The sequence below is a fragment of the Gadus chalcogrammus genome, chromosome 5, assembly GCF_026213295.1.
Source record: "Gadus chalcogrammus isolate NIFS_2021 chromosome 5, NIFS_Gcha_1.0, whole genome shotgun sequence".
Taxonomy (NCBI): domain Eukaryota; kingdom Metazoa; phylum Chordata; class Actinopteri; order Gadiformes; family Gadidae; genus Gadus; species Gadus chalcogrammus.
In genome coordinates, this window is record NC_079416.1 from 9960709 (window position 1) to 9978975 (window position 18267).

Genomic DNA, 18267 nt, shown 5'->3' on the forward strand with positions numbered 1-18267 from the left:
TATTCATGCATCCTTCTAAACTACCCTGTTTTGTGTAATCAACATCTGTTGTGATGGGCAACCTCCCCTTTTCCTCAGAATGGCCCACTTCAGATAATGAGTGTCATACCAAACTGCAGGCCAAAGGCTGATTTTACTCTTCTTTTACTCCTCCCCTTTGGCCTCCACTCTCACTACCCTCTGTTCCCTCTTCTTCCATTCAACACATAGCCATTGTGTGGAACCTTGAGAACTGAGAGAAGCCGCCTGGCAGAAATGTCTGTGCTCAATGTGTGGTGGTGCTGCTGTTAGGATGAAACAGAATACAGTCTCAGCCGTCTTTGTGGACGACGTAGACACCTTAACAAGAGTCCTCAAGGAATGTGTTTTATACTCTCTTCATCAAACTCACTCTTTTATGAATCTGTCTTATACCTTGGCCACCTTTTTATATGAGCTTGCATTGTATAAACGCTTTGGATTTATCCATTGTACATTCCAGTTTTCAGACAGCATTTATATATTTGTATATTTTCGGGTAGTTTTACCGGCATTCCTTCGTTTTCTTTGTGAAAGGGTTGAAACAAGTATTTTTGTAAGGTTTTTTGATGGATCTATAGAAGTTGTTCCATTTAAATTAAAGGTCGGTTTATGCACCTCCTTGTGGTCATTATCAGTATCTCTTTTCCCTACAGAAGGCTGAGAAATTGCATCGACTGAATGATAGAAAACAATTAAATAGCGTTATAATCAAACGGGTATTAAAAAAAGGGATATTGACAATAATAAAGACTAGATTTCAGTAAAAAAATAAATAATTTACAAGATTTCAATTAAAGTTAGAGGTAGGATTAGGATCTGCTATCCCCCAGGCTTTACTTGGAAGAGTTATCCCAAAAATGCGGTGGCTCCACACAGGTAAAAACAAAGGATGGCTTTAAGTGTTCATTATGTGCATTTTGGTGAATTTATTCAATTTTATCAGATAGCTTAACTCTCAGAATTTTCTCATTTCCAAAATGGTATTTTCTTGTCTTTTCAATTATTAGAATCCATTTATATTATTTATTTGACTTAATATTGACGATTCTATTGGCAAGCTGCAATCTTAATTAGCCTACCCTTATCTTCATTCAACTTAAATAACCATTTTCAAACATGCATTTTGTTTGCGAAAATCTTTCAGATTCAAATGAAAATTACAGGATTTTACTAAGACTCGTCTGTATTCTATTAGGCCTAATTCTTTGCCCTGATATACATGTTGTGGAAGATATATCTTCCACAACATGTCCATCCACAACATTTTGATAATATGACAAAATTATTATCATTAGCAGTATTCTTAATATTACAATAGTCAACAAAAGTGGGACAGGTTAATCAAACATATACACGTTGTCAACTGATTGCAAAGTGCACTGACTTTAAATCGTGTATTCTTCTTTCCATACAGCAGATGGCGCTTCAGAGTCGATGCAATTAATCGACTCAAAGCATTTCCATCTTCCTGCATAATAAATAATCTTGAGTTAAACAGCATAATCTGTTAAGCATCGTGGTCAAACCTTGAGCAGAAGGAGTGTACGCTCAAACGCCGTAGACACCAGGATGAAATGCAAAATTGTTCATGTGTCTTTCCAAGAAAGACACTGTGCATGTTTCTTTTAAATAAAACATTGTTCATGTTATTTCGGTAAACTACCACGTGGTTAACAGCGAGTCTCCCATCATAACAAGGGGCCACCATAAAGCATCCACCCTGGCAACAACCACACATGCAGGCGCTTGTTTTGTCACTGAACGTCAACACTATTTCAACCGTAGGTGCGCCATATCATCTTATAAACAAGAGGGCGTACTCACATAAACGGACCACCTCTACCGCCGCGTCTGTAGCTGCGCTTCCGTGTTTACACACCCACAAACCAGGAGGAGGACTAGCTAGCCCTATGTTTACCGAGCGAGCTCAGAGCGGGGGGTATAGAAAGTGACACTGTCACACACGGGAGGCTTATTGTATGGTCCTAAATAGATAATTTCAGGTTCCACGATTGCATTTTACAGCGGCATGTTCACTCGAAGGGGCCATGGAGACATCAAGAAATCTACACAGAAAGTTCTGGACCCAAAGAAGGATGTACTGACTCGACTGAAACACCTCCGGTCACTGTTAGGTGAGTGAAATGTCACCGAGCAATTCACACGGCGTTACCGAGACCGAGCTAGTTGTGGCTAAGCTAGCCTACTCTGGACAGCTAACGTTAATGACAGCGCTGTCACCACAACACTGCATGCTGTCTGTTGTTTTAACTAGATAGATGCATAACGTTGGCTCCCATGCATGGAGTGTTTGCCCAAACGTGCACGTCTGATGTCCACCGTACGATGCACAACACTGAATAGCATATATTGTAAATATACCGGCGCGAACTGACATTACGTTTAATGTTAGCTTCTTTATTGCGGCTAACTAGCCAGCTAACGCGGCAAGCGCTAATAGTGCCTGGCAGACATTCGTCTTTGATGAGTAGTTGACATAAACAACAATTTTATTGTATTAGAATGTGTGGACCGTCCGATAGCACGGTCCAGTTTAAGTCTCATCTGCCTCGTACAGGGGGGAGTGCATGTATGGTGTTTGCTGTCAACCAGACTTCAATTAAGGGTCCTCTAACATGGGTTATTCTAGACAAAAAGCTTTGCTATCGTGGACCATAATCCCTTGTGAAGAAAATCTTCTTTTGTTATAACAGTGTATGACGGATTCATAACAATCTTCACTTGTGCAACAGGATCTTTAATTCATTAAGCATGGTAAATGTAAATGTGTCCTTAGGCAAACTGCTTGAGTTTCTACCCATAGTATATGAGTAGCACATATATTTATTTTTTGTAAGGGGATTGAGCACAATAACATTTTATTGCTTGTATACCCTCATGTCCCTGAGTTTTTAGGAAGCTTTCTGATCTTTGAAACATGATATATTGGACCAATTCTAACAAGATAAAAATATATATTTTAAGATAATAATATATTCTTCTATGCTTATCAATGGCTAAATTAACAATCCCAAAGTAAATGAAGATAGATTCCTAGTAATACTTACTATACTTAATACTTACCATCAAAACACAAAAGTGTGTTGGAAGTACAGAAGAGAAAGAATTAGTTGTGATTATATTTGTGCAGACCTAATGTCAACAAACCTATGTGGTCTGTTTAAAGTTTATTCTAAGCTAGCTGAGTCAGTCAGTCAGTTCACTTCGTATTTGATCCATATGTTTTACATTGGGCCTACACTGCAGTCCTATTGCCTCTTCAATAGCAAATATAAACCATAGCCTCTGAAGTCTCTATACTGCAGTGATAGCCCAGCTTCAATGTCAAGAGTAGCACTACCCAGCTTGAGGTCAGGGAGCCTGGTTCCCCCATGTGTAGTTAAAGATAAGGTTGTTCTGTTTGTCCAGTGGCTGATTATGGTGGAGATTTGTTGCTGTCTCCTTGCAATTGCCCTCTATTAGCAGTGCTTTTGGCCCTGGAAGGATTTCCTCCGGCAGCTGCTGCTTCCTCTGTGGCCAGGAAGAGCAGATAGAGATGGGTTGATGTGGAGAATTTATACTGAAAGGAGTGTCATTTACTGAAGAGAAATGGTGATTTCGATTAAGAGAACACATTATCGTGGTCTTTTAAAGAATGGCAAAGGGGAACCATTGGTATGATTGAGGAACTGGGGAGACCAACTGAAAAGTCAAATGAATCATCAAACACAATGATGGCAGTTGACTTGTAGTAACCTAACCTGTAAATGTCATTACGATTTCAAGAGATCATCCTTGTGTTTCAGTCTGTTTCAAGATTTTACCAGGAACTTCCAAGATATTGTCAAGGGGTTTCAGAGTTGAGTAACTTTAGTGCGGCTGGCTTATTATGTAACCTCAAACTGACCATTTGAAGAAAAATAGAATATTTAAGACACTTTAATTTAATGCGGGCCTGAAGGAACATAACACATTTCCTGGGTCATCTTGCATCAAGTGTTGCATCAGTGGTATTGGGCTTGGAAGGTCAGTTGTGCTCTCTCCTTAGTGGCCTAGTGCTGGTTTTCTGCTCACTGAGCAGATTTGTGGGAAAGAGTGTGAAGGCTGCTGCATGTTAATTTGCCAGTCATGCCTGGCTGGAGTTGGCTGTGGCTGTTAATTACTCAGGCCCCGTAGACCACCTCTGGATGTCTAATGGCTATTTCTGTGGCTCTGTTTATCTCCCTTGACTCATTATATATTCACTGTTGCATATTATCACTGCTTCAGTTTCTTCAATGAAACATAAGTTATACTTGGACCATGGAGAACAGGTTATTTAGTTGAAACAACACAAGAGAAAGTAGACCTAGTTTATGTTCTGCAAACCAACAAAACAGTTGCTTCCCCCCCTGTGGCATCCAAAATGCTCAAGCCTAACAAGTTTCTTCAGAGTTGATGGCATAGCACTCTGTGGTGCATCCCATAGAATGAGTGCTTTGTTTTCCTTGGAAATTAACAAAAGCTTTACATATTCTGGCTACCATGCAAAGTCTCTCCTTTACCCAGGCAACAAAAAATGTAAAGGTCCACACTAGACTAACAATCAGGGCTTCACTTGGGCTGTTTATGTTCAGTATACTGCTACAACTGTTCTGGACAAACCGGTAAATAAATGTAAGCTTTGTGGGAGATCTGAGAGACTGATGCGTACGGCATGGCTATTCACAAGCACGCAAGTTAAACGTGTGTGTGTGTGTGTGTGTGTGTGTGTGTGTGTGTGTGTGTGTGTGTGTGTGTGTGTGTGTGTGTGTGTGTGTGTGTGTGTGTGTGTGTGTGTGTGTGTGTGTGTGTGTGTTCGGCTTGTGGGCTTAAAGCTATCTCTGCACTCGTCTTTTGAGAGTACAAAGGAAGTAAGTGGGTGTTCCTTCCCTCGTGCATCTCTTCACTTGCACACTCTGAGACACAGGGTTCAGGGTCAACCTGCCGTCAGGCTGCTGTGTGGAGAGGGGAACTCACAAGGCCAACGGCCAGAAGGGAAGACAATAAACGCTCCATCAGAAGCCCCATCGAGGAGGTCCTCTGCGCGCCTCGATGGGCCTAAAATCTCTTCTTCACTTCTGGTACTCTCTGTTTCTGGAAATCCTCAGGACAAAGCTCCCCACTTATCCTCGTTTATCTCAAGACTGCGTTGGCAAGCGAAGCTGTTGGTCCACTTGTTCTTTGAGTGTAATTCAGTTTTACTGCAAGTATATGATAAAGGGTCCTGTTCTTGATTAAAGCTGTCTAAGGGTGTTTATTTTTCACGGGGTTGGTCATTATTTGTCTGTGAGGAGCTAACTCAACTTCAACTTGAAATAGCCTGAATTTGTACTGTGCTTTATGCTTTTTTGTTTAGTGGTTGTTCTCTTTTGTGTTGGTACCAAGTAGTGCATTTGCTGTTTTAAAGTGATTAATAAGGTCAAGGAACTTTTGTATGAAACATCATTGAATTGAACAACTCAGCAAATGGTTTTATGGATCCATGTACCTTTTGAGATTGTGGCTAAGCATTTCAGTGTCATAATGCGGTTTCAACATAGGAAATGTGCAATTGCTTTCTTGCAATGTTTCAATCATGTCTACTTAACTCTGAACACTGTGTTAGCAATGGTTAGACCGTTAAACCTTATCATTTTGACAGTAATTAAGTTGCTAGGTGCTACCTTGCGGTGATTAGATGCTAAGTGTGTCGTGGATGCCTTCACATCTTCAGAGTTGTCCTCTGCATTCTGATGCTGGCCCTGACGCATGGTCCTGATGCAGTGATGCAGTGTAGCCCCCCTCTCTCCCTTACTGCTCAATTAAGGGGATTGATTGGCCGCTCCTGTTAATCACTCTCCAGTGTCTCGTGTGCTCTGGATGGTACTGGACAGCCATTAGCAGGTATGAGGCTGTGGTTGCTTATTAGATCACAGCTTCTTGATTAAGGACCTGCAAGTGTTCATCTCTGCTCCTTACCTCAACATGGCTAGACTGTTCAAAGGTAGATCAAGGCATTCAGAGAGAGGTAGAGAAAGAAACAAAGCCTTTAGGAGTTTAATTCATGCTCTATTATGTTGCATTTTGTTTGTCCAATGTTTTTTGATTTTAAGTTTGATTCTTCTAAAGCCATATTTTAAGCATTTTAACAGTTTCAATTTAAGGTTTATATATTTACACAGAGATGCATTCAACACATTTGTATTGGTTGTCCTTTTTTGTGTAGTGCTGTTGGTAATACTCCTAGAAAAATATCACTGTCCTGGTTTCTTTACAGACTGCCTGCCTAATTGCATTTTCTGTCACACCCATCAACTCAGTCCACACAAGTGCTCTTGTCTGCCTCCTGGTTCTGCCTGTCAGAGTGAATCGTAGTCATTAGGGACATGATTGACATGGTTCCTTCCTAGGGATGGGTTGTCATTCATTTGATGCAAGTAGATATATTTAGTTGACTCATTATAAATGAATGGCCATTACTATTCCTAACCTAAAAGGGGCATAAAGGTAACTTATTCTAGCTGCAGCACTATAAGCAGTGTAAAGTGGTCTGCGATCCCTACAGATTTAGCATCAGTGTGTGTCGGAATAATGAAGTGCTACGTGGAGCATCGTTCTGCTGCCAGATTTATGTCTCCCACTGTGTGCAGCAGGCAGTAGGCCAGCATGTCCAACTTGATCAATCAAGCACTGCCCCTCTTAGCATGGGGGTTTGAAAGCATACTGCTGGTTGACCTTCAGTCAAGCTGCACTTCGCTAATTTATTTGTTTATTTTTTCTTTAATGGTAGCCGCCGCACCAGCTTATCCTTGCAACGTTTATGCTAGCATTGTGACTTTGTTACTGATTTGTGAGACATGTCATGTGACTGTAGTGTCATGTGTCGTGTACACTACTCACAGAAACGCAGATACAAAGGCCCTCCCTGAGTCTCAGGTGTTGTTTATGGCTTGATCGGTCATTTCCGTTGACTCTGAAAAATGAGTTGGTTAATATTTAATATCTTTAGTGTTAATATTTTACCAGAAAGGTCTGGTATAGGCCTTGTTGTGGGAATGTGACACATGAATGCACAAGAAATTGACCCAGGCCTGATTTAACACCCATCGTGGTTAAACCACTCTGTTTGAAAACATCCTAGGCTTGACTCTATGGGTGTGTATCTTGTTATTGTCTAGCATGGGGTTTGCTCATGTAATTAACCTTTCATCAGCGGCTACTCTGAAGCATGTATCTCGTCCACTGGCATCATGTTAATCATATCATGATAACTAAGCGCAGTGTTTGAATATTATGGTGACAAATCTCATCCCCGTCGAGTATAAAGAGGCTTCTTTTTTTTTTTGCAATGCCCCGTTGTTCAGTCGGCCATGTTTGATTAAGACGTCACATGAAAGTCAACAAAACTAGTTTTTCCAGTTTTGCTGGTTACCTGGACGACAACCCTGTAAAACCCAGCTCTCCATATAACCAAAGCTTCTGTTCATATCTCATTATCATACAGTGCACACAGCCATTGCCTTTGCTATGGTCGGTCAACAAGCCAGTGACAAATAAAAGGAAGTATATTCTTTTATGAGCATATTGTGGCAAAGTATTTATTGAATTGACTCACTTTTGATGGACAGCGTATCATATCCCTCTGCCTGAAAATGTGATTTAGAGAACTCTCGTGTCGCTGATTAAGTTTTCATCATGTAGTAGTGGATTGCATTATCTTTTCCTCCCATTACAGCATGTCTAAGCTTTCAATCATCATCATAATCATCATCTGCTCTGCTTCTCTTTAGGCTCCGGAGTGTTAGAAAAACCAAACTCTTTTATGGCTTAACTCAAATTTGTCACGCACTGTAGGAAAAACGCTGCATTTGCCGGGAGTTTAAATGTAACACTTGATTAATCTCCAGTTTATTGATGTTTTTCAATAGTGTCATTGTTTCTTGCACACAGTGTGATACTTAAGGTGGATTAAGGCGAGTATTTAAACACCAGCTAAGGAAGAGAAATACTGGACATTGGCAGTTTAGTCCCTCCCGAACACCCAAGATGCCAAGATCAGCCACTATTCGATCAATGACCCTACACTGTGTCAGGCCTTTGCCAATGCTAGACGGTTCACACTGTGCTATGGGTACACGCACATGGCCAGACCTCAATCTGTTGCACAGCCAGACACTGTTGTCATGAGGAGAGACATCCACTCAGTGTTTGGCACTGCGGTGCTGAAATCAAATCATATGCACCATAAGTCCAATGATTGCTGGACAATAATTATTCATCTTGTGTGTTTATGTTTTTAACGATAACTCGATTAGCAATTACTATGCCACAGAGTGCCACTCAGTGGTTGCCGCAAATAGGCTAGTCAAGCCTGTGGACATTTCATTGTAAAGTTTATCCTTCGTGACAGTTCAGTGCACCACATACAAATCAAAATCCGCATTGTGCAACTGTTAACTCATTGTAGTAGGAGTCAGTACATTTTCACCGGCTAGTTAAACACAGCACTCTGAGTAGATGATGATGCATGACATCCTGACGCTCTGGCGGCGCTAAATCTATACCTACAGGACCGTCAGTCATGCTGCCACCGTGCACACTCAGACCCAGCTGTGGACAGGGGATTTATCCGCTCAACCAGCAAATTAATCAGATCACTCTCTTGTCAATACTGATGAGGAGTGCTGATGGGATGGGCGCCCGCTCGCTCGGTGTGACTGGAGACCCTGATGTAATGCAGTGGGGGACTGAATTATGATCGACATATCGGCCGGCTCCTGGGGGGGAGTTCATTGAACAGCACAAGGAGCAGATGTGTGTCATGTAGACCTGTTAAGATGGAGGCTCATTCACTGCGCTACCTAACAGCACTCTCTTTAAATGACACCATGTGACACCCTCCTCTCGCTCAGCCCAGCCGGTAGCCATGGATTTATGATTAACCTTTCTTCAGCAAGGTTCAAAAGTCAACCCGCCGCGGCGCTGACATGGGGCCGTCAAGGGCTCTGAATGGTTCCATAGGTAGTTGTTTTTTTCCCTCTGCCCTCGCTGGCCATCGCTCAGTTGGAAATCGAACGTCCCCGTGGTGCAGGCTGGGATTGATTTAGAACGGACTGCTGCGCACTGCTGCTAGACGGGGAGGAGGCTACTCAAGGGACAGCAATAGGAGGGGGAACCTCCTGAGAGCATTTATATTCCTATCAAATGTGATCATTTGGAAGTGTCTGAGCTCGGCGACGTTCTTATGTTCCATCAATGGCTCCTTTCTCAAGCCGTGTGTGTGAGTGTTTGTGTGTGTGTGTGTGTGTGTGTGTGTGTATGTGTGTTAGAGTGAATCAGGTTCCCTAATAAACACAATATTTGTGTTTTCCTGGTGATTTGGTTTTTGGGCTGTTTGTGGTTGTCCTGGATATGGATAGGAGGGTGTCTATTTTCGCTCCCTCTGGCAATCCTGTAAACCATTCTCTGAGTATTCATTATCCTCTAAAGAATAAAAGGATATTATCCATCTTCTGCAGTCACTTATTTCCACCATGTCCACGTGTGTGCAGAGACAAAAATCCTGCTGTGTGCATCCATCAGCTTCCACATTAGCAGCCACCCCATGTCTCCCTGCTCTCTGCTGGTGCCCCCACAGGCTTCCCTGTGCCTGCTCTTTTAAAGAGAACCCCTCTGTGTCTGCTCTCCGCTCTCTGCCAAAGGAACCTATCACTCCCCTTCCTTTCTTTTCCTCCCCCTCTCCTTTCTTTTCCTCCCCCAGCTCCTTTCTGCCAGGAACTGAGTGCACCTGCAGCGCTAGCTCTCCCGGAGCTAATACTAATGAGGCTGAGTCTGATCAAAGGCCTGATGGGGCTTTTAACCCACCTCCGAGCCCCCCCAGGGGGGTTAAATATCATTTATCACACTCTACAGTACATGGGATTTCTGGGTCGCGAATGGCGTCGCCACCACCACCACCACACACATGGCAGGGCTGATCGAGTTTAAACAGGGATCTGTGGGCAGGCAGGCTAGACATGTTTGCCCGGGTAAATATGCCATAGGTGCCGCGTGCTGAATGACCTTCACCCATTGACTCAGCCGACACGGTGGACACGCGCAGTGTGCACACACAACTGGGTGCACTGCACACCCAACTGGCTGCACACACTCCTAACTGTTGGCTCGGCAAATCTAGGTAAACGGCGGCTCATTCGATTAGAATGACATTAATTCACCGTGAAAATGTTTTTCCTGAATGATGGGATGGGTTCATTTTAGCGGTGGGAATTTGTTGTGCATTTTATTTAGAGGTAACCTGCAATCAGGTTAAAGCCCTGCGACCCTTGGCCTCATATGTCGCTGTGACGCACACAGAGAACCTGAACTGATGACATCTGCCATGATGTGAACTCTCCATGAGCCATTCGAGGGGCAGGGGAACACTGTATAAATATGTTCTGCCTGACATTTGGGTGCGATCGTTTTCCAGTGAGTGCGGGGAATCAGTGGGAAAGAGAGCAGCCCAGTGATATCGGCCTCTACCAGATTGCGATGAGGTGAAGCCCACCGTGTCTCTCTCCTGAATATTTCATTATGGCCATCAGCGCGGGCAGCAGGTTGTTATTTCCCAGCAGCGTCCCCCCCACATGCTGTGAGCAACAGCTGTGCTTCCCTGACAGCCGGCCGGAAAGACCTTCCCCGCATCACAATACAACCCCAGCCCGTCAGCTCCAAACCTGCCATGGCTCCATCCTCTTTCGTCTTTCCTGAGAAATGCTAAAAAAGAATGCACATTTTAATAAAAATGTATTCCCCAGAAGGAATCCGGCCTGTTCACCAATAAGAGGGATGCTGTTGGGAACCTTTTTAGGAAACGTATCCCATGCCCCACTGCTGAAACTGACAATTTATTATTCATTCTTGTTGACCGAGCTCACTATGAATGATGTGTACTCAGTGGTTTTATTTCTCTTGGTAAAAACGTAGCGGGCTACTGATCCAACATGGTGTAGAGCCTGTGTTTCGTGGGTCTGTCCTCCTCCATGAAGCTGAAACCGTCCCTGGTGTTGCGTTGCTCGTCTCCTTTCTCGGCCTCCCGAAAAGCCCTGTGCTCCGTGGTGGCAGGGTGCTGTCAGGCTGTCGGATCACATGAGCACGCGCTTCTCTGCCAGACACTGGATTCTCAAAACAAGTCCGCGGAGGATGGAACCATCATCCCAGTCAGCTCTGCCCGGTCGTCAGTCCCCCCCTCCCCACCCCGGTTCGAAAACACAACACTTCCCCTCCCAGTACTAGTACGCTGGAGACAGCATCCCCCTTCAAGGCATCTGTTGACAGTGACACAGTATCTGAGCTCTCTCTCTCTCCTTCCTCTTTGCTGAGCAGGAGGAAGGGCATTTTAAGGGGCAGATTCATGAGTTACTCATTACTTTAGATCTGCTGCTCTTCAAGGTTTATTTATCTACATGTACAAGGAGATGTACGCAAAAAGTTTGCTGTCCTTGTTTTTCATGAATGGCTGTTAAGATGGTAGAAAAATAACACTCTCCTGTTTTCTTAACAGACAGGCCTAATTGCACTTTTTGTCACACCCATCTACTTAGTCCAAACGCGTGCTGGCGTCTGCTGCCTGGTTCTGCCTGTCAGAGTCAAGCTTAGTCATTAGGGACATGATGGAAATGGGGATTTGTGGTCATTCATTTGATATATGTATACATATTTATTTGACACTGAACTAAAACTGGCATATGTGTGATATATTCCAGCGTCAGCCTGATAAGCAGTACAGTAAGTGGCCCGCACTCCCTGAGGAACAGGCATCAGTTTTTTTGGAGTTCATATTATAGTGGTTATTATCGTTTCTGTATCTAAAAATAGGTAGAATCTTTTACAACCTTTTCTTGAGCTTCAGGGTTTCATTTACTGTTGAAGCAAGCCATACTGATGACTATATCAGACTGTACTGGGGAAGAAAAATAAATTATCGATCCCTCTATCTGCATTGTCAACATATACAATATATTATTGTTTTAATGATAATTTAACACCAATCGTCAACATATCCACGCTGTGATTTGGACTGTATCATGTAGGTGTTATTAAATTGTGTCCACAGGGCATGTTGGTGTTTGTCCTGGGTGGTATTATGGCTTAGGCTCCGCCCTATTGCATTCCTGGAGGCAGCAGAACTGGTTCTGTGCCAACCCAGACCTTAGTCTAGGACTAAGAGAAAAACAACATCAGGGCCACCTGCTAAATGCAAGGCAATTATTGGCTGTGGCGGGAAAACGCACTATAGCCATTTTTAGCTCGGCTTGATGTGTAGCTTGGTGTGTGTGTGTGTGCGTGTGCGTGTTATTAAATTTATGTAACCGCTGTTTCAGTGGTAGGTCCAGATTTCCATCTACCTTCAACAGCGACTGGGGGTGGGATGTGAAAATTAGTACCACAGGATCCATTGGAAATCCTTGGGAAGAGGAATTTCGAGGCTCTAGCTTCTAGGAACACCAAGATTAGTGTACTACCGTGTGGGCCTTGAAGTGTCCACTGTCTGCAACCCTCGTCGGCCAAGCTCCAAACGACTAGGCATGGTAGGCTGCCATCCTCCTCCTCCTCCTCCTCCTCCTCCTCCTCCTCCTCCTCCTCCTCCTCCTCCTCCTCCTCCTCCTCCTCCTCCTCCTCCTCCTCTTTAGACTCAAGCATGCTATCACAAGACTGCTCATTTTCGTCTTGCATTCAGGATTTTTATCTTTTTTTCTTTCACCCCGCTCCTGTGGTCTCATCCCCTCTCCGTCGCGCTCCAGGGGCTGGCCAGGGAGATCGACACAGATGGTAGAGCAGGGAGAGCGGAGAGTGGAGAGGGCTGGATGAGAGGCACTTTGACGCCTTTCTGACAAGCATGAAGCATGTCAAACGGAACACACACACACACACACACACACACACACACACACACACACACACACACACACACACACACACACACACACACACACACACACACACACACACACACACACACACACACACACACACACACAGGGTCTAATTAATGGAGTTGAAGCTTCACAATTAGATTCTAGCTCAATGATTTCATTTCCCATTTGCAGGTTGCTCTGATCAGTTCTTGCTCGATCTCCATTTTCCAGAAGGCACAATGTGAGTGTCCTAGCAGTCAGTGGCCTATCACAGGTATAAATCTGGCAGGCAAACCAAATGGTCAGTGTCACAAACGTATTCATTAGCCTTTTTCATGAAAGATGGTTCACAATGATAATGGTACATGTCCATTATCCTGTTTCTATTTTTTCGCCTGGATTGAGGATCTTGTTGGCAAATTATTCAGTGATTCAAATTTAAAATTAGTCATTTCTGTCAGGATTATGCACTTCCCACAATATGGGAGGAGGTATTCCAGTTCTGCTTCGGTATTCATAGCACAGCAATTTCCTCAATATACAAGAAACCAAGCCTGTATGGTAGCCGACTAAATACTCAATACTCATCAACCGCAACTGACACAGTCCTCGTTTGTTTATCTTTATAGAAGGATTTCCTTCTTCTTTCCTATCTCTTCTTCTTTCTCACCCGACCCATCCTCCCCTTCACCTCGGCTTCCCGTCATGGGGCCGTTCATGGGGTTCTGTTCAGGGGACAGCTCGTGACTCCACAACTAGCTGGCCCGCTGGCGGACAGGAAGGCCAGTCCGGCAGACGGAGCAGCGTCTGATGAGCCCCGGGCCATGTGCCGGCTCCAGATAAGAGGTCCCCTTCAACTCTTTGGGGCGCCTCAATACCACTGGGCTCACTGCTCTGTCATCAGTCCATACCTCACCTTGTTTTTGCGTTTGTATAACACGTCAGGGATACTTTTAAAATAGTTCAATCTTTAATTATATTCATGTTTCCCTGCAATGTGTGGTTATGATATGAAGACCGGACCGTGAGCATATGTTTCCTACTAGTAGTCTAGTGGCTAGTAGGCCCGTTATTGAGACCGGTCTATTGACTCCCTATATTGGCAATTCTATATTCTCTTTATATAAGAAGACACATCAGCTGATGTTGAAAGGCTTAAAGTGTATAGTGAGGCCTTTATGACTTTATGAAATGTAAATTACTGAGTCAACATTAAGTTATGAAAGGCAGTACAGGCTCAGATTTGAATGCAGAGCACAAATGAGGATGAGGCAGCATTTTACACTTTAATGCTTGTAGGAGCGAATATTATTTAATGAAGTGTTGTCTCCTTTGGGGAAGTGTGTGTGTGTGTGTGTGTGTGTGTGTGTGTGTGTGTGTGTGTGTGTGTGTGTGTGTGTGTGTGTCCAAAAAAGATAACAATCGTCGATCTAAAGCACAAATGTGATAAATGAGTCTCTTCGTGTTTGAGAATGAGAGTGCAAAAGAATGATGTCAGTTGATGCCAAACGGATAAAAAACATTGTTTTTGCATACACACAAACACACACAAACACTGTCTGTGTGTGACCCCTCATTGATTCCGGACTTGTTGTTATAGTAGTCTTAAGTAGAACAGGCTGACCTAACAACTCCACGATGTGACACAGCCTGCAGGTATATACCTGGCTCTGATATAACCCAGTTAATCACGTCTTCATTCTCATCAGCATTTCTCTGCATCAGTGGCAGAAGGAGAAGCCATCAGCGTCAACAGATAGGGCTCTACTTTCACAGTTGAATAACAATATTCAGAGAACGCTTGCCCCCCTGCATTTAAACTCTAAAACAACCATAATGACTAAATAGGATTCAGTGCTTCACTTGCAAACTTTTCTAAACGGGGACTTAGTCTTGCTTACATTGTGTACTTTCCTGTCTTTTATCTGCTTAAAGCGGTGTTATGTTTGGTGACATTTAATCCCACAAAGCCTGAATAGGCCTAGGATCTTCCATACATTTTTTTGTAAACACTGCTCATGGATTTGGAGATAATGCCTTGCAGCTTGACACTTGGCACATTGTTATGCATTATGCAAGCTTTCTGGTTCACTGCAAAAAGGAAAGATCTAGCCAAGATGCTCTGTAGCCCGATGCAGCTTTTCCTGCGTGTCCAGCTTTGCTTGGCTGTCCAGAGACACAGGCTTGTCAGTTGTTTCCTGTGCAGCTGCAGTCCAGCTCCTGTCCCTTCAACATAATGAGCCTCTCTCCAGGGAACAGAGTCTCTAGCAGGGAGGACAGGAGCTCTGGCTGGGGAGGTGAATTTGCCTATCAATCAAGCTCTTTTGCGTTTGTTTGTGTGTACGTGCACTTGGGTGCCCGCGTGTGTGTGTGCGGGCGTGTGTGCTGTGTACATTATATAAATATATGTGCTGTACTTGCAAGTATTTTATCTCTGTGCATTCACTCCAAGCCCGTTAAACAAAAAGGAAAAGTGTCATTACCACGGAGTTACGATGTCTTCATTGTCCGCCAACATTAATCTCGGCGCCTCGGGAACGTTGTTTTCTGACACGCTGCCCGTTACGTGCCAGCCCTCCTCCAGCGTGCCATGCGGGGCGTGGAGACGCGCAGCAGAAGGTGAGCCTTAATTGCTGGGTTAGAGTGCCAGCGCTCCTCCCCTAGCCTGTATCTGATCATCCAGGCCCGGGACGCCTCTCTCATGACCGGCGTTGTACGTGAGACACCCCGGTCGCCCGCCCAACACCCTGCTTTAGGAAGCGTTCCGATACCGCTGCGCAAACGACTCCCTACTTGTCTTTGTGTCCCGCGGCCGGCCTGCAGTTTCCCTCCTTGAGGGCGGTGGTGTCTGTGTGTGTGTGTGTGTGTGTGTGTGTGTGTGTGTGTGTGTGTGTGTGTGTGTGTGTGTGTGTGTGTGTGTGTGTGTGTGTGTGTGTGTGTGTGTGTGTGTGTGTGTGTGTGTGTGTGTGTGTGTGTGTGTGTGTGACCGAATCGTTCCCGGCCCCTTCAGCCCGGCCTGGACGGAGGCCAGGCCAAGCTATGTCTCCTTCCAAAACCAAAAACCTGATCATACCCACTGCCAAACGCACACACCGTGATGAAGGTCAGAACATTTTAGGGGATTTTCGGAAAATCCCTGCAAAACCGGCAGAGGTCACGCTGTATTCTACACACAGTCACACAGACTTACTTACCTACTTATTTGTAAGGGTTACTCTGGTGAAGCGAGGCAGATTGTTTCGTAGAGGGAGGACCGTGAGGATGTCCTAGATACAAGGCACAAGTGTGTGTGAGGTAATTCCCCACTGATCAACGTGTGTGTGTGTGTGTGTGTGTGTGTGTGTGTGTGTGTGTGTGTGTGTGTGTGTGTGTGTGTGTGTGTGTGTGTGTGTGTGTGTGTGTGTGTGTGTGTGTGTGTGTGTGTGTGTGTGTGTGTGTGTGGGGGTGGGTGGGTGGGTGGGTGGGTATTCAAGCGTCTTAGAGTACCATATTAAGCGCTATATACATTTCATTAATTATTATTATTATTCTCATCTGGCACAGAGACCCCCTCATTCTTTCAGTCTGGTAACGCACACACCAACCACACCCTCCCTATGGAGATGTGTCAACAGTGAGCGATGTCCACGCTTTTATGTGGGTCAGGCATTGATTTAATTGTTCGCCCTGGAGTATCTCTGTAGCAGTGTTGTTAATCTGACTGTTCTTTTATCCTTGACGTGTTGAGTGCCTGTTGTACGATGCCACCAAGTTTGGTCCTGCGATTATAAGTCTAATTATGCATAAATCCTTTCAGGAAACCTTCTATTCATGCACTCTGCCTTTGTTTCTGTTTTTCTGATTCACAGACATCAGCGAGAAGAGTGAGCTGAAGACCTTCTTCGAGAGTAACTGTTCTCAGATTTATTTTATCTTCTATGAAAATTTCATCACACTGGAAAGCAACTTAAAGCAAAAAGGTGAGGACCGTGGCACACCCCCCCCCTTTGCAAATCTTTCATTGGCATCAAAATAATGATAATCTTCCCTACAAGTTTAAAAGGTCTTTTAGTGGCTTTGGCGACAATAGCACACTCGCATTCCAGCGAGTTTCAAGTTCCCCACACCCAATCTGTGGTCCACTTCATAAAGAAGGTCCCTCATGTGATGATCGCTGTGGGCAAGTCGGAAAAACATAATTTAATACTGCTCTGTGCAGGTAACCCACTGGATGTGTTTTGTTTTCACCACCAGAGAACCCATGTGGGTCCCTCTGTTAAAATAACAAGTGGGGGAGCCCCAGGTTTTATAGACTCCATTATCACACTGATTTATAGGCCACCGCGGGCTGCAGACGCACTCTGGGGAATCGTCCTTTGCAATGTTTTGTTCTATAATATCCTTTCACTTGGCCCACATTGAGCACTGTTTGGTAGTCGTCATATAGCTATTTAAGTGACATTAAGGGATTTGATTAATATTCCAATTAAGCAAAAGTGTGCTCATGAGCGAATGGACAGTTATGAAGTCATTTTCTAATTAATTGCAAAGTTTTTTCGTCAGTGCGCCAAACCTGGAATGACGCACAATTTATGTATCATCACAGTGGTCATTACTTTGTTTAAGTCATTATGGAAATGGATTTACACACTGTGGCATTGCAATTAATTAATTGGGGTATAGAAGTTTGAGAATGCAATTTTATCATGTTTGCACTTCAACATTTCTTAATGTCACAAAGAACCATATTTTTTTTCTCTTTCAGGGAACAAATCTCAAAGGGAAGAGCTGGACTCCATCCTCTTTATTTTTGAAGTAAGTCTATTTATATCTCTATATCCAGTTCTGATGGCCGTCTATCGCCCCTGTGTCCAGTTGGAGAGGCCCTACCTTGTTTACTGAGCTGATGGGAGGGGCTACAGTTTCCATGACACCCCATGAAGAAGTCAGGCTACTTCCTGAAATTACCTCAAATAGCCTAGTACCCAATTGGAGGTTGAATTAATGAAAGCGAAAACAATTGCCTCTGATGGAGTGTTTTCCATCCTGTGTGTGTGCGTGTGCGTGTGTATACATATTTAAATTGTGTGTGTGTGTGTATATATTTCATAGTATATTTGCCCTTCCCATAATGTAAAGTGTGTTTCCGTGTGTGAGCTATGCATGGTTGGCCTCCCATCCAGGCGCGCTCTCTTCTGCAGGGTAAAGTCCTCTCCTCCCCTAGCTTGTTCTCCCACCTGACTGCGAGGGAGGCTCCTGTTTCCAATACAAACAGCCCGCTCTCCAGTTACATTTGCCCAGGGCGGGGCCTTGGAGGATGACAGGGGATAGACCTTGGTTCCTTTCACACCCAGTGAGGCAGGTTGGC

General features: G+C 44.2%; 1 protein-coding gene across 2 annotated transcripts in view; it reads left to right on the forward strand.

Moving 5' to 3' along the window:
- Positions 1-1740: 1740 nt before the first annotated feature.
- ralgapa2 (Ral GTPase activating protein catalytic subunit alpha 2) overlaps positions 1741-18267 on the forward strand; it is a 75367-nt gene continuing 58840 nt past the window's right edge. Inside the window, exons 1-3 of one of the 2 annotated variants that reach the window (XM_056591253.1) lie at positions 1741-2156; positions 16769-16879; positions 17665-17714. In XM_056591253.1, coding sequence (XP_056447228.1) covers positions 2051-2156; positions 16769-16879; positions 17665-17714 — 267 coding nt within the window. In that variant the 5' untranslated portion in view covers positions 1741-2050. The remainder of the gene's footprint in view (positions 2157-16768; positions 16880-17664; positions 17715-18267) is intronic. The other variant, XM_056591254.1, reaches the window with a different exon arrangement.